The following is a 13,064-nucleotide window of genomic DNA, read 5'->3' on the forward strand; positions in this document are numbered from 1 at the left end:
TAGACCTCTTGATTCTGTCCTTGGATACCAGATCTGTGAGTGAGTGTTTCAGGCCTAATTGACCCATCAGCACTCCAACAAGCTCTCAACAAGCTCTCAACAAGGCTGAGGTACAGCTCAACTGGCAGTAGTTAAAATTGTGAGGGGGAACTTATGCAACACTTAAGTTTGTTTACTCTACTTGTCAACTTGTAATGTTCTGTGATATAAAGGCCCTGCAGAGAGACACAAAATGTGAAGTAGGAGAACAAGCATTCAATGAGGTTTCCTGGTCTCCAGGCAAAATATACATGAAAAAAAGAGATGGGAGTGAGAACTATTACGACATTCTCAAAAGACCCTCGTAAAGTAGTGTGTCACCCCGTGGACATCTTCCAGAAGAAAACCAGTGTTTTCCTACCACACTTCCAAACCAGGATATTTTTCTCTTTAAACTCTCACTTCAACCCTGCTGTGATACTGAGCGAGGCCTCACGGCACGGCCGCAGGCACCAACTAAACGAATTCTTATCTCATGATGCAATATGGCTGACGAAGCCTCTGGTGAACCAATAGCCATGTTTAAAGCCACCACACTCATGTACCTTATAACCCCTGAGTTTTTATAACCAGAATACCAAGACATCTTGTGTAATGTGGTCACTGTAACACCACTATACCACTAAACACACAGTATGTAATTTCTGCTGCCAGGGGTCTCTGAGTCAAATGAAAATAAAAGAGCAGCATGGTATCATGGGAGTTTTTGTCTTCGTTGTTAAACAACGTCCATTGCCAATGAAATTCTCGTCTGATGTGACTCAGGCAGAAATGTTCACTGTGATGTAACTTTAATGTATTAAAGTTTTCTTTACATTATGTTTAGTCATATTTGCTGACACTCTTCCTCACTCTCCTGGAAGTTAATGTGATAGGCGACCAAATAAAAGCCACAGTTACCATGAATAAACTTGTGAATTTCTCTGGTTTTTAACATCATTGGAAACATTTTGGAAAATGTAGGCACACAACACAATATTGAACAATAGTCCAACTGTTTTCAGACAACAGTTTTTTCACATTATTGCTTTTTTTGCAGGTATTCAGTCACAAACTTAAAGGAACTTGGGGCAGGATTTGTGAAAAAAAAAAGTTTTTTAATGCTAATGGGTGATAAAGCGTTCAAAACCAAAAAGAATGAGCCCACCCACGTATCTCTCCATTGCCTTGAACAGGCTGTGTGCTGCATAATGTACTGCAATTCGTGGTCCGAATTTTCCTTACGTTCCTGCGGACGTGATGTCAGATGACGCTGAATGTGTATCCTCCCCTTTGTAACACTGAATAGTTACAGACTGGGCATTTTCCACTGTCCTTTAGTCTGAAACCGATGAGTTAGGAATATGTCCTTTTATATATGGGACCTAAATCCCAACCTGTTATCCAGGAGGTGACGTTAGCAGCTGGATGTAGCCACAGGCTAATGGTTTGTTTGTGTCTGTGTAGTAACATTAGCCGCTTACACACAGCAATCTGATGATATTTTTGTCCCCCAATATGCCGTGTTTGCTTTTGCCTGTGCCTTTCAGACTGCATCAACCGTAACGGTAAATTGCTGCGCTTGTGTGTGTCCACACACTCCCACGTCGGCTTGGCTGATGGCCGCAGTTACCCTAACAGCCGCAACAGCCGTTGTGTCACTATTGAGTCTTATTTCTTGATCCTGCCCCATGTCCCTTTAAGTATTGGATTAATTTAAACACAGTATGTAATTTCTCTCAAACAAAACAATGAAAACAAAAGATGTGTTACAGACGTTACGGGCAAATTTCTTTTGTTTGTTTCATGTGTGAAACCTGCCAGAACTTTTTTTAAACTTAGTTTCACACATGAAAAGAAAAAGAAAAAAACTTCAGGGGGATTTTTTTTTCATGTGTGAAACCAAGTTTTGTCAGGTTTCACACATGACAAAAAAAAATCCCCTGAACCAAAACTTGGTTTCACACATAAAAAAGATTTTTCTTTAAATTATTTTTTTCCCCCGCTTGGTTTCACACATGAAAAGAAGAAGAAGAGAGAAAACAACATTAGAATTTAGAGCTAATAATTCATTCTCTGGGTGCCATGAATGTGTGTAGCAAGTTTTGTGGCAATTTGTCCATAAATCGTGGAAAAATTTAACTAACAAACACAAAATGCCTTTGTCAAACTTCAAGTTGATGCCAGAGAAAAGGTTGGGTCATCAAGGTCAGACAAAATAATCCTCTTGGAATACATCCCACACATGTTGAGACAGTTCCGTTCACACCACATTTAAACCCACCGTGACGTCACCCATTGGTTTGTCCACTTCTGTTTTGAAGCCTCAAGTTTTGTATCGTCATCTTTGAGCCAGAAGTGACCGTATTTGGACAAGAGGGTTGAGCGGGGGAGGATATCCTGATTGGACTGACTAAGAACCATAGGACCCTCTGTGGCAGCTACTCAATCACAAGGTGGTCATGCCCTGAAGCATACCCTGCTTTATCATCTATGTTACTAAAAACCGGACCATAGTTTACAAAATGAACATTGTGTTGTATTGAAGAAGACTCGAAATTAGAAATAGGTCAAGTGAAGTCTTTTCTAATTAGCTTACATACAAGCTGACTTCTTTTTGAAACCAGTGCTGGCCATTAGCAAGAATGCAGGTTTAAGGGCACTTCCACACTGGTTCCCCTTTTCACACCTGGACACTCCATATTTTATAGTGAATGGTCTCAACTAAAGTTTTAGACTGAGCACACAAGCGACACCTCCATCCAAAAAACTTGTTTAGACCACATGATCAGGGGGTCAACTCAGGGAAGGTTTTGCTTTTATATAACTCCCCCAAAACAACATCAGTAAATCCCCTGCCGTTTATAGCATCTCCACCTCCAAAGATTCTCTTTTTCGGAACATTTCCAGCCGAGTTCTCATTACTGCGGTTGAGATTTATATGTCAGGTTGGAGGGTGGCATGGTCCCACACAGTAGGGGCTTCTATTTTTCACTGGGCCTTTTGTCTGCTCCATTTCTTTATCTCAAAACCGAGCCCTCTAGAGCCGTCGCCACTGCTAACCATTAAAGATGTCCCGGCTCCTCCCCTCCGACCCCACCAATCCTCTCTCATGACCCCCTGCCTTTGTTAAAGTGGGACTCTTATGTAACTTCACGAGGAAACTAAAAATAGACCGGAGATTAGGACAGACAATGTTTAGAGTTAGAAAGCAGCAGAAGTCTTACAGAATGTGTCTGTGATTGTGAAATCTCGACATCTCATTGGAGGAACAAGCAACAAGTTCCCCTGGGAAACATGCCCCGACTGTACACTTACTGTACAAGGAGGCATGATAGTCAGCTCTGATAAAACAACCCCCTGCTGTCTGACTGCCTGTCTTATGTGTTGTGCTTCCTCCACTTTCTTTAAGCTACCATTTCTTAAACACAGGTTCGGACCAAAAATGGGTTCCAGGCAAATGTCTGGTGGGTTTGAACACTATAAAGGAAACTGAATCATGAAACAAACATCCATTTCTCAAATGTCGCTCCACATGGTCCGTTGAAAGGTGCAACCAAAGCAGGAAGCACGAGTTACACAAATAGATTTTTATTATGCTCGAGTTGAATTCTCTCAGTTGATCTTCCTGGAAAAGACTGATCCCTCGCCGTGGATCTAAGTCCAAAGACGCATAATTTGTGAATTCTTCCTTCTAAAAATAGCTGGCGGAGGTTGGGGTTTTAACCACAGAGTACATTTTGAGGTCTGAGCACTGTCTCTGCAGATTGTAGGCTGCTGGATTCGATCCTGTGAGAATCCTTTGGACTTGTTGTGATGTGGAGCGACCCCAAAGCATCTAAATAATACGGTTACAGCTCAGGCTTTCCAAAACCAACACATAAAAGTGAGACAATAACACATCATTTACGATGAGCTACGGTGGAAAACAACATGTAAGTGTCATGAGTGTTTGCAAATAGGTCAATGCATGTCTGAAAGAAATGTTGGGAATTTTTGTGGTTATACTTGTTCATGAAGTGTATGTATGAGACATTGTTGGAGATTAGTTCAGCCAGGTACATCGAGCCAAGCATACAGCAATGACGGGTTTAACAGGAAGCATATGCTATGAGGATAGTTTCTAAGAGGGCGCCCACGGCAACTTGTCTCATCCTTAGAGATTTCTTTGGGGTTTCTCTTATTAATTTCTAAAATGGTACCAACTTGGCAACCATTAGTGCAAAAAGTAACATTTCTATTTAACAGCAAGTCATTTAACTTTCATCTTGATTGAAGAATATGATAGAATATGTACATATTCTGGATGTATTTTATCTTATTCTTATATTTTGGCACTTTTGATATTTGTCTAACTTTTTAACTTTTGTGTTCATTTTAAAACGGCATTCAGAGTGGAAGCAAGAATTTCGTTGTACAGGGAAACGTGTGTTTCTCTAACTGTGCGTATGACAAACATTTTGACTTGACTTTGGTGCAGTCAAGAATGCATCTTAAAAAATACATTTTTTACACTTACAAATAAGTACTTAAAAGCAAAGAAAAGGACATTTCATGCAACAGCAAGAAATTCAATAGAAAAAAGATGTTGCATTACTTGCACTGCAAAAGGCTGATAAAGACTACACTGACATACTTTCACCTAAAAAAATGTTTTATTTGGGACTGAGATTGTGTTCACCTGAAGTCCTTTTTAGTTCTGGTTGGGTCTGTAACTGGGGGAAATACCAGACCCTTCAGCTGCTCAATGCTTCTCTATGTTCATTGGCTAGTTGCTAACTTTGTCTGCTGTACACTGCTGAGCAGGACGGATACAGTGGGGTTTATCAGTGAGAGAAGTGGGGGTGTTTTTCACAGACACTGATGAGAGTGGTGAGACTGAACCAAAGCAGTAAATATGCAGGCTGTAAAACCAAAACAACAGGCTGAAAGACTCCAAAACAGCTCTGCGGACACGATGAGTGAGTTTCACAAACATGTTAGAAAAATACTGATCATAGCAGTTTTATCAAGATTCATTTTGATGATTTTAAGGGAATAAATGCCCAAACACAAGGAGTCAGAGACTCCACCGTCTCTGACTCCTGGTCTGTGGTCTGAGTCATGTCCACAAAAGGTCACTTCACATAAATCCGCACGTTCCTTTGTCATAAAACACAAGTGTTGGTTGTGGTTGACCTGCAGTGGTCTGCGTGAGACAATCACATAGATTCTTGCAGGGTTTCCGTCTCTAGCTAGTTGTTAAAGATAGATAGCAACAAAGAAAAGTGATCTTTAAATTTAAGCCACTAAACCAGTCTGACTGTCCCAACACCGTTTCTTTCTCCCAAAGGTGTGACCTCAGGACTGTGAATGAATGTGTGATTGCATGCGTGAGACAAAGCTGTTGCGAGTGGATGTGAAATGAGCTGAGCATTACCTTAGCACTCTCTGGATACTGCTCTGCCGTGCAGTGCAGCAGCACATGTCCCTTATTAGGTAGGTTCATGTAGACGCAGTTGGCAGCGAAGTCATCAGGCACAGTCAGTTTGTCGTAGCGATGGTCACTCATCTGCTGCATGATCTACACACACACAGGAAAAAGACATTTAGGTAACCAACCAACAGGCTGTGGGAGTCCACATGACTTTCAGAGAGACAGACAGAAAGCATTTATTCAGATTATCAGACACGTTGAGTCAGAATCGAGGCCACAATGTCAAAGGCAGAACCACATCTTTCCCTGGCCAAACCACTCTGGGGCCTGAGGGGGGCTTAATGGAGAACACAGGAGCAGACAGACATTCTTTCTCAGCAGATGTCATGTTATTTATGTAATCTGAAGGAGGTGAAGGTGGGACAGGAGGTGGGGGGAAGAGAGGCTGAGAAGACGCCCATGTTGCCAAGTGGAAGTCAGGGGGTGAGGATGTTATGACCAGAGGAGAGGCAGGTGCCTTTTAATGTTTATGAGCAGAACATCTGCGGACGGATACCTCAGAGACAAGACGAGGAGGGGAGGGGAGAGCGAGTTAAAAAAAATCCAATGTCAACATTCTGAAAGGGTATTTTGAGGAGTGAGATCTTCACCAGATATTTTTTGCACTTGTCCACTGCTCCTCTTTCTGTCATCTTTTCATCTTTAATTGTGGGCAAGATGAGTTCATGTGTGGGCCTGCTAATGAGTCAGAGAAGGTCACAATCAAAAGCTGAACGAAAATAATAATTCTGTAGCTCAGACTCCTTGCTCATGAAATTCAGCAGATGCAACCTATAGGACTACACTGCAGCCAAAATGTCTGACGTCTGCTTGACGCACGTATAGGTTCGGAGGAGTGGCAGTGAGCGAATGTGATGACGCGGATACAAACGTGGGAGAAAAGTGTGTGGTTTGTGAGCACAATGGGCCAAATATGTTTTCGTTTCACTTGCCACTAACTGGGTCTGCTGCTGTATGGAAGACAGGGGCGTTTACCTTTTCCTTTGTGAGCTCTCTCAAAAATTGTATCACTTTGCACTAAATCAATCGCATAACAACACCTTATACTCTGAAAAATATGACTCACTGTCATGTAAAAAGATGTCTTTGCCAACTGATTCAACCCAAAAGAAAATGTGCTGTTCTAAGTACAGTCAGGGCTTTCCTGGGAAAAACTATTTGGCACACAGGAAGTGACACATTTTATGTTTTTGGCAGCAGAAACGGCGCTAGGTTGGAATAAATAGAAGAACAATTGTGTGGTAAGTATGAGTAGTAAATCCCATCATTAAACAGAAATCCCAGGGAAAAAGTTGTCACAGGATTGGACTTGTTAAATGGAGCAGTGATCTCTGGGAAGTGCAACAAAAACCAACACATCAATGGTAGTTCTGCAAAAATCAACGTGAAAAATAAAGAATAAAAAAGGAAATCATGCATTACAACACCAGTATCGCAAACTGAGAAAGCTTAACTAATATTTTTATGCATCCAATAGGCCATAACTCTTGTTTGATTTATAAACAGTAAATTAACAAGCCCTGCCAGTGCACTGTCAATGCAAAATAAATCATAATAACTTTATAGCAGCTGACATTGCAGGGCTGCAGGGTGGAGTACAAGCTGTGCGGTGTGTGTGTGTGTGTGTGTGTAACCAGACCAGACACATTCCCAGGTCACTTGTGGGTGTGTTAGGTGATTGCAGCAGCCCTAAATGAAAACATAGTCCATGTGCGTGACCGCCAACACGGTCTCTCACACACAGGGGGATTAAGAGTGGTAGAGGGGAGAATAAACGTTGACTCCACCAAAGATCACAGTCGTTCCTGCTCCGCTCTCTGTCTCTAAACCATCTCACTTTCTCTATAAAAACGTAGAAGAGAAACTATTCGGGGTGTAAGGAAAATGTCCCGCGGCAGGATTTCATTTTGCTCCGTGTAAAGTTCTGATCCATGAAATGCAATTAAATCCTTCGAAAATTCAACTGACTAATGGAACAGTTAGTTCTCTGTGCTGTGTGAGAGGGTGGCAACCGCTCAGGTTACTAGCTCATGTATATTTTGGTACCAAGATGTTTTAATTATTCAAATCTTGGGGCTCAAGAAATAAAAAACAAGTGATCATCATCTTGCTTACTGAACACTTTAAACACTTTTTAAATGAGACTTTAAGAAGCTTTTGCTAACATCAGTTTGCTGCCTGACATCATTAATGCACCTCAGATTTGTGCTCGTCTTCAAAGAAAAAAGAAAGAAACAAGTGTTCTACATAGTCATCCTGGCCCTCCACCAGGTACAGCTACAGAAAATCAGCAGCAGCTTACTTCTGGACAGTGGCTGAGCTCCAGTTAATACACAGAGTGGTGACTGGGCAGCAGAATGAGCTCTGTCAGAGCTGCTAAAACAAAATATTTACTGGAAGGTAATAAAATCCACCCTGTGCGATGACAATCTTGACCAGTTGACAGAAAACACTGACAGTTTACTGGACATGATGCCATCCACCGAGGTCATCAGCGTAATCTGTATTTTGGCTCCTGGTATGAATATTTATAAGGCTTATTGTAGTAATCTGCCCCAGGAAGCCTTTTAAAGTTTTACAATACGTCTCTTCAGTGATGAACAACAGCAGCATGCACGACGCAAATCCTACTTGAGGCTGCTTCCAACTCCTGAGGGGAAATGAAGCTGAAATCGCTTCCTGTTGATGTACAATAAATGTTTGTTATGGCTCCTTGACACACATTTCACTCTGGAAATATTATTGGTCTGTAGGGAGTGTTTATGGCTGCACCCTAAGGCATCCAATGGAGAATTACTAAGAGGGAAGGAAGGGGAGGAGAGGAGAGGATGTAGAACATCTCTGATAATACTGAGAAAAGAACAGGATTCAGAAAAGTGCCCTGAAACAGTTCACGTTCCTCATTCATCTTCTTATTATCTTATCCATAAACAAGGCAAACATTCAGAGACCCTACTCTCTAATCTATGATACAGTATCAGCTGCTGCTGTTGGACTCTGCAGCTGACTCAGGGGCTTGATAACATTACTGGCGAGAAACCTAATGCTCAAACTCCATATATGGCCCTCTTCCTCATATAATAGCTCTGCAATTTTCTTAGCCACGCTAGGGATGACTCCAGGGATGACTGCTGGTCTGCAAGTCCACCATTTAGACCAGACTGACGTATCTCATCAACTATTCTGTGTGTGTGTGTGTGTGTGTGTGTGTGTGTGTGTGTGTGTGTGTGTGTGTGTGTGTGTGTGTGTATTGTATATAGATGTACATAGACATTAAGTATGTATCTCCCTCAGGATGAATCTTGTCTTTTCCTCTCAGCAATACTTTATGACTTAATAAAACTCGCAAAACTAATGATTCCCAATTTCAAATCAGCCTTAGCTGTACTTTGTGTAAAGTGTTAGCTAAAATAGTGAAAATGTTGATCATTATACCTGTAACACCGAGCAGGTTAGCATACTGATGTTAGCATCCATCTCAAAGCACCATTGTGTGTATGTAAGTGCAGCTGTAGGCGGGGCTGTAGACTCTTTATCTAACAATAATAGTAATAATAACAGTACTTCATTTGATTTTTAATCTACTCTTGCTCTTAACTTGGCTTCTATTGGTTTTGTATTAAGCACTAGTTTTTGTAGATATTCCTAAACACTATATTTTAATACTCTGATTGTGTTAAAATGAGCCCAATGTGTGACCCTGACCCGGGGAACCCACTGGCTGTAACAGTTTTTTCTATTGTAATGTAAGTTTTTGTTGCAATCTCTGGCACAATCATTTCCTTTGGGATAAATAAAGTTCTATCTCATAATAATAACTACTTTACATAGATCCTTTCAGAATAAAGTTACAAAGTGCTTCACACTAAAAACAAATAATACAAGTACATTTAATCCAAAACATAAGATATATAAGTGTTGGGCAAGTTACTTCCAATATGTAATGTATTGTAACATACAAGTTTCCAACACATAACATTATTATGAAGTAAACAGTTTTGTTTGTAGTTAGCCCCTACATACGTCTCACAAACTGTTACAGACCTGGGATTTGTATTTACGACAGTGGTGTAGCACTCGGAAAGTGCGGGCGGTGCCAAACTGCACAAAATGCCAATTCCTGCATAGTGTTGCTTTAATTTCGGCTTATAACCAAAAATACAAACAGTTGACAAAAAGCCATAAGATGAAAGTGAGTTTTAAAGAAGACATTTAAAAGAGGTTACTGAGTTTGCTGGCTGAGATCTCCAGGCAGAGTCTTGTTTGATTATGAACGTGTCCAGTGTCTTGGACAGTTCAGAGACCCCAAATCTGTGACCTAAACTGTGTTATCAGCTGCTGCTCTCTGACACTGTAGCTGGACGACTCAATGAATGAATGCTCTGACATCACTGGGAAGGACACATAGAGCAAGTTAATATTTCACATAACCCATTGATTTATGTATCGATATTGGTCACTTGATTGTGTGTATGAGCATGTTTTGCAATCAGGACTTCATCATACATCCAGAATACAACCTTCACCATGTTGTCACCTCATAACTCAAGTGTGTAAACAACCTTGAGGTGAAGATCAAACCCTGACTAATAGAGAGTAATGACCTCATGGATCAAGCGGGGCTGACTGGTGAGCCAGAACGCTGTCCACGAGTCCGCTACAGGGAGGGGGCAGTGTGTGAGCGAACAGGGAGTGGGTGCTGCTGCAGCCTCTGACAGAGGCGGTATTTCGGGATGATGACTTCATGAGTGAAGCTTGGCAGTGACAGCGGCAGATGGATGACGAAACCCATCCGGTCAACGTGTATTCCCATCCACGAGAGAGCTAAACACAGACAGAAGACGACACCTGGCCTGCACGTATACACATGCAGAGCACTGGGAGTTATTGTTTAAACAATCTCTGATATAGACAGAGCCAAAGTGCAATAATTAATAGCCTTGATGCCCAATTATAAATCTTTTAGTCCAAACACATGCAGCAAACAGGTCTGGTCCTCCTCTCTTGTCAGTGAATATTCTACAGCAGCAAAATTTAGCTCCCTGAAGACAAACTGAATTAGTCGGGCTCCAACTTTAATTTGTTCATAGTGTCTTTGTCCAAGGGTACACAGGCAAAGGAGCCTCATCCAAAACAAGCACTTTGAATTCATTAAAACGGCATTCATGAGATTTCACTCCCCCCACAAAGAGAACATTACCTAATTACAAATCCAGGGTCGTTAAAAGTCCTTTAAAACAGGAGCTAATTGCTGCAAGAGAGGGTGACGTAAGCCGTAATTAGAAAGCGAGCAGCCTGTCATTAAGTCTTGCTAACGGCCACTCCTCGCTCCAGTAGCTAATTACTGGGGTGATCAAACAGGCAGGAATCTTAATGAGTCAATGCTGGAATATAAAATCAATTAGCGAGTGTGTTTGTGCAGATTCTTGAGTTGTTGTGTATAGACTTCGGCGATGCAAAACATGCTTACAAAACCAACAAGTCCTGACCTTGTGCTGCTCTCAAATGCTTCAACTCATTAGGATGTGCTGTGTGATGGTCTGGTTTTAATTGCCCCTGAGATATATTGACTTTTACTTGACTTAAGATAACCTTGTGTCGCCGGGCCAGTAGAGGGGGGTATTACACTAGGAGGCATGTGAGAGCTCTGCCAGAAAAGATATGATGAGGTCAAGGGTGTCCGTGCTCCATACTTATGTAATTAGACATACAGTATGTGTGTTTATGCTGTGCAAACACTGTATGCCCTCCAGAAAGTTCACATACTGTCTCACGTGTTGATGTTTGGGAATTTCAGGGATAATACCCTCAGAGGGATGAGCTGATATTCGTTGCTCTCCGTGTGAGAAGGACCAATCTGTCTCTGTCAGGGTGTAAACTCCCTCCTCTTCATGTCGAGTCCTTCAGCATCCCCTGGGTTTACTTTCTGAGGGCTTTCGCCGCTGTGATGGAGCTCAATCGATTCCTCTTATGCGTTAATGAGCTCAAGCTGTTTGATGGAAGGACAACACCTTTGTAATTGAAGCTGGAGCGAGAGCGCCCGGGGCAATCCCCTCAGATTAGCCGAGAATATGAATTAATGAGGAGGGATTAAGGTGACAGGCGGTTTCTATGCGCTTGAAGTGGGAAGCAGCAGTCGAACCGTAAGTCAGCGAGTCTGCTCTGAATCAACACGTGTGATGTCCTGTCTTGTAGTGTTGTTCCTGCTGAATACTTTGCAGAACGGGAGGGAAAAAAAAGGGACAGGACTCAGCTGCGTCAATGTGCGTCACAGTTACACAAACAATGGCAGTACATTGATTTACTGGTTTCCATGACTATAGCTGGTGGGGGGGAGGGCAACGGATGATGCATTTACTGCATGTACAACACACACATACACACATGTCCGTACTTTGAGGGTTTTCTGTGCCGGTTCACTGGAGCCGATGACAATGAGGCCTGGTCCTCCCATACTGCAGAAACTTTTCAGGTGCAGCCCCTCCAGCACAGGCACAGTCGACACGGCATAGTCCTGCAAAACACAACACAGTTAGGTGAAGCAAAAACCACGATGAGGGATGATGAGCTTCCTGAAGATGGGACAAGATGGGCTGATGGCCCCTCATGGAGCAGAAATCACTTTGGGTTTGTGGTGTCAACACTGAGAGCATCTTTTCACATGGGCTTTCCCTGCAATTATAATTTTATGTACAGAAGCAGAAGAAGCAGAAGAAGAAGAACAATAACAACAACAATATAGTGAAACTGGTTCTCTGCATTTAACCCATCCTGAGGGAGCAGTGGGCAGCCAATATAAAGCACCCAACTCCACATTCTGAGACAGTGCCTTGGTCAACGGCTCTGATGGTGGGGGAAATGACAGAACAAGGAGGAAACCAACACAGGCACGAGGAGAACATGTTAACTCCACATAGAAAGGGATTCAAACCCAGGACCTTCTTGCTGAGAGGCAACAGTGCTAATCACAGAGCAAACATCAGAAATCGATTGACATGAAGTTCAATCTAATAAGATAATCTTCATAAAGGTAGGATTGGATTACGCTGCTGTGCCAGCTCAATCAAAGTCTTCCTCTGTCCGTTGGGACGCTGCGTAAATGTAAATAAAACCAGAATGCAGTCATGTACAAACAAACTGTTTTTAACAGTTTTATGTGTGCTGAGCCCATGCAGTAATATCCTTTATACAAGAATCAGCATACATTTACAAAAATCAACTAGGTTAAACAAAAGATATATTGTCTTTGTGGAATTATTAATAAAAAAACAGTGCGTGTCAAAAAGGCTTAGCAAACCATGACATTCTGTTTCATTTATATTTTACACAGCGTCACAACTTTTTGGGAAACTGGATTGTAAGTGAAAGGATGTTTTGGTTTTCTAATAAATTCAAACAGCATTGTAGTGGTTTATGCCATGTCATTAAACTGGGCCTGAAGCAGCCTTTAAAATGAAGCGGTGGCCGGCTGAGGGGCAGAACAGAAGCAGCAGGAGTGTCTGGAAGCTGATGTTAGTGAGCCTTGGGATCATGAGGATATTACAGAGCAGCTTGTAGGAGCCTGACCGGA

At 42.0% G+C, this 13,064-nt stretch overlaps 1 protein-coding gene across 1 annotated transcript in view; it reads right to left on the reverse strand.

Annotated features, from left to right (window-relative positions):
* The window catches only part of ddah1 (dimethylarginine dimethylaminohydrolase 1), an 84,263-nt gene that overhangs the window by 4,029 nt on the left and 67,170 nt on the right, over positions 1–13,064 (reverse strand). The window contains exons 5-6 of the mRNA XM_073477196.1: positions 11,889–12,008; positions 5,438–5,581 (exon numbers count right to left, since the gene is read on the reverse strand). Of these exons, the coding sequence (XP_073333297.1) occupies positions 5,438–5,581; positions 11,889–12,008 (264 nt within the window). The remainder of the gene's footprint in view (positions 1–5,437; positions 5,582–11,888; positions 12,009–13,064) is intronic.

Source organism: Pagrus major, chromosome 11, assembly GCF_040436345.1.
Source record: "Pagrus major chromosome 11, Pma_NU_1.0".
In the NCBI taxonomy this organism is placed as follows: domain Eukaryota; kingdom Metazoa; phylum Chordata; class Actinopteri; order Spariformes; family Sparidae; genus Pagrus; species Pagrus major.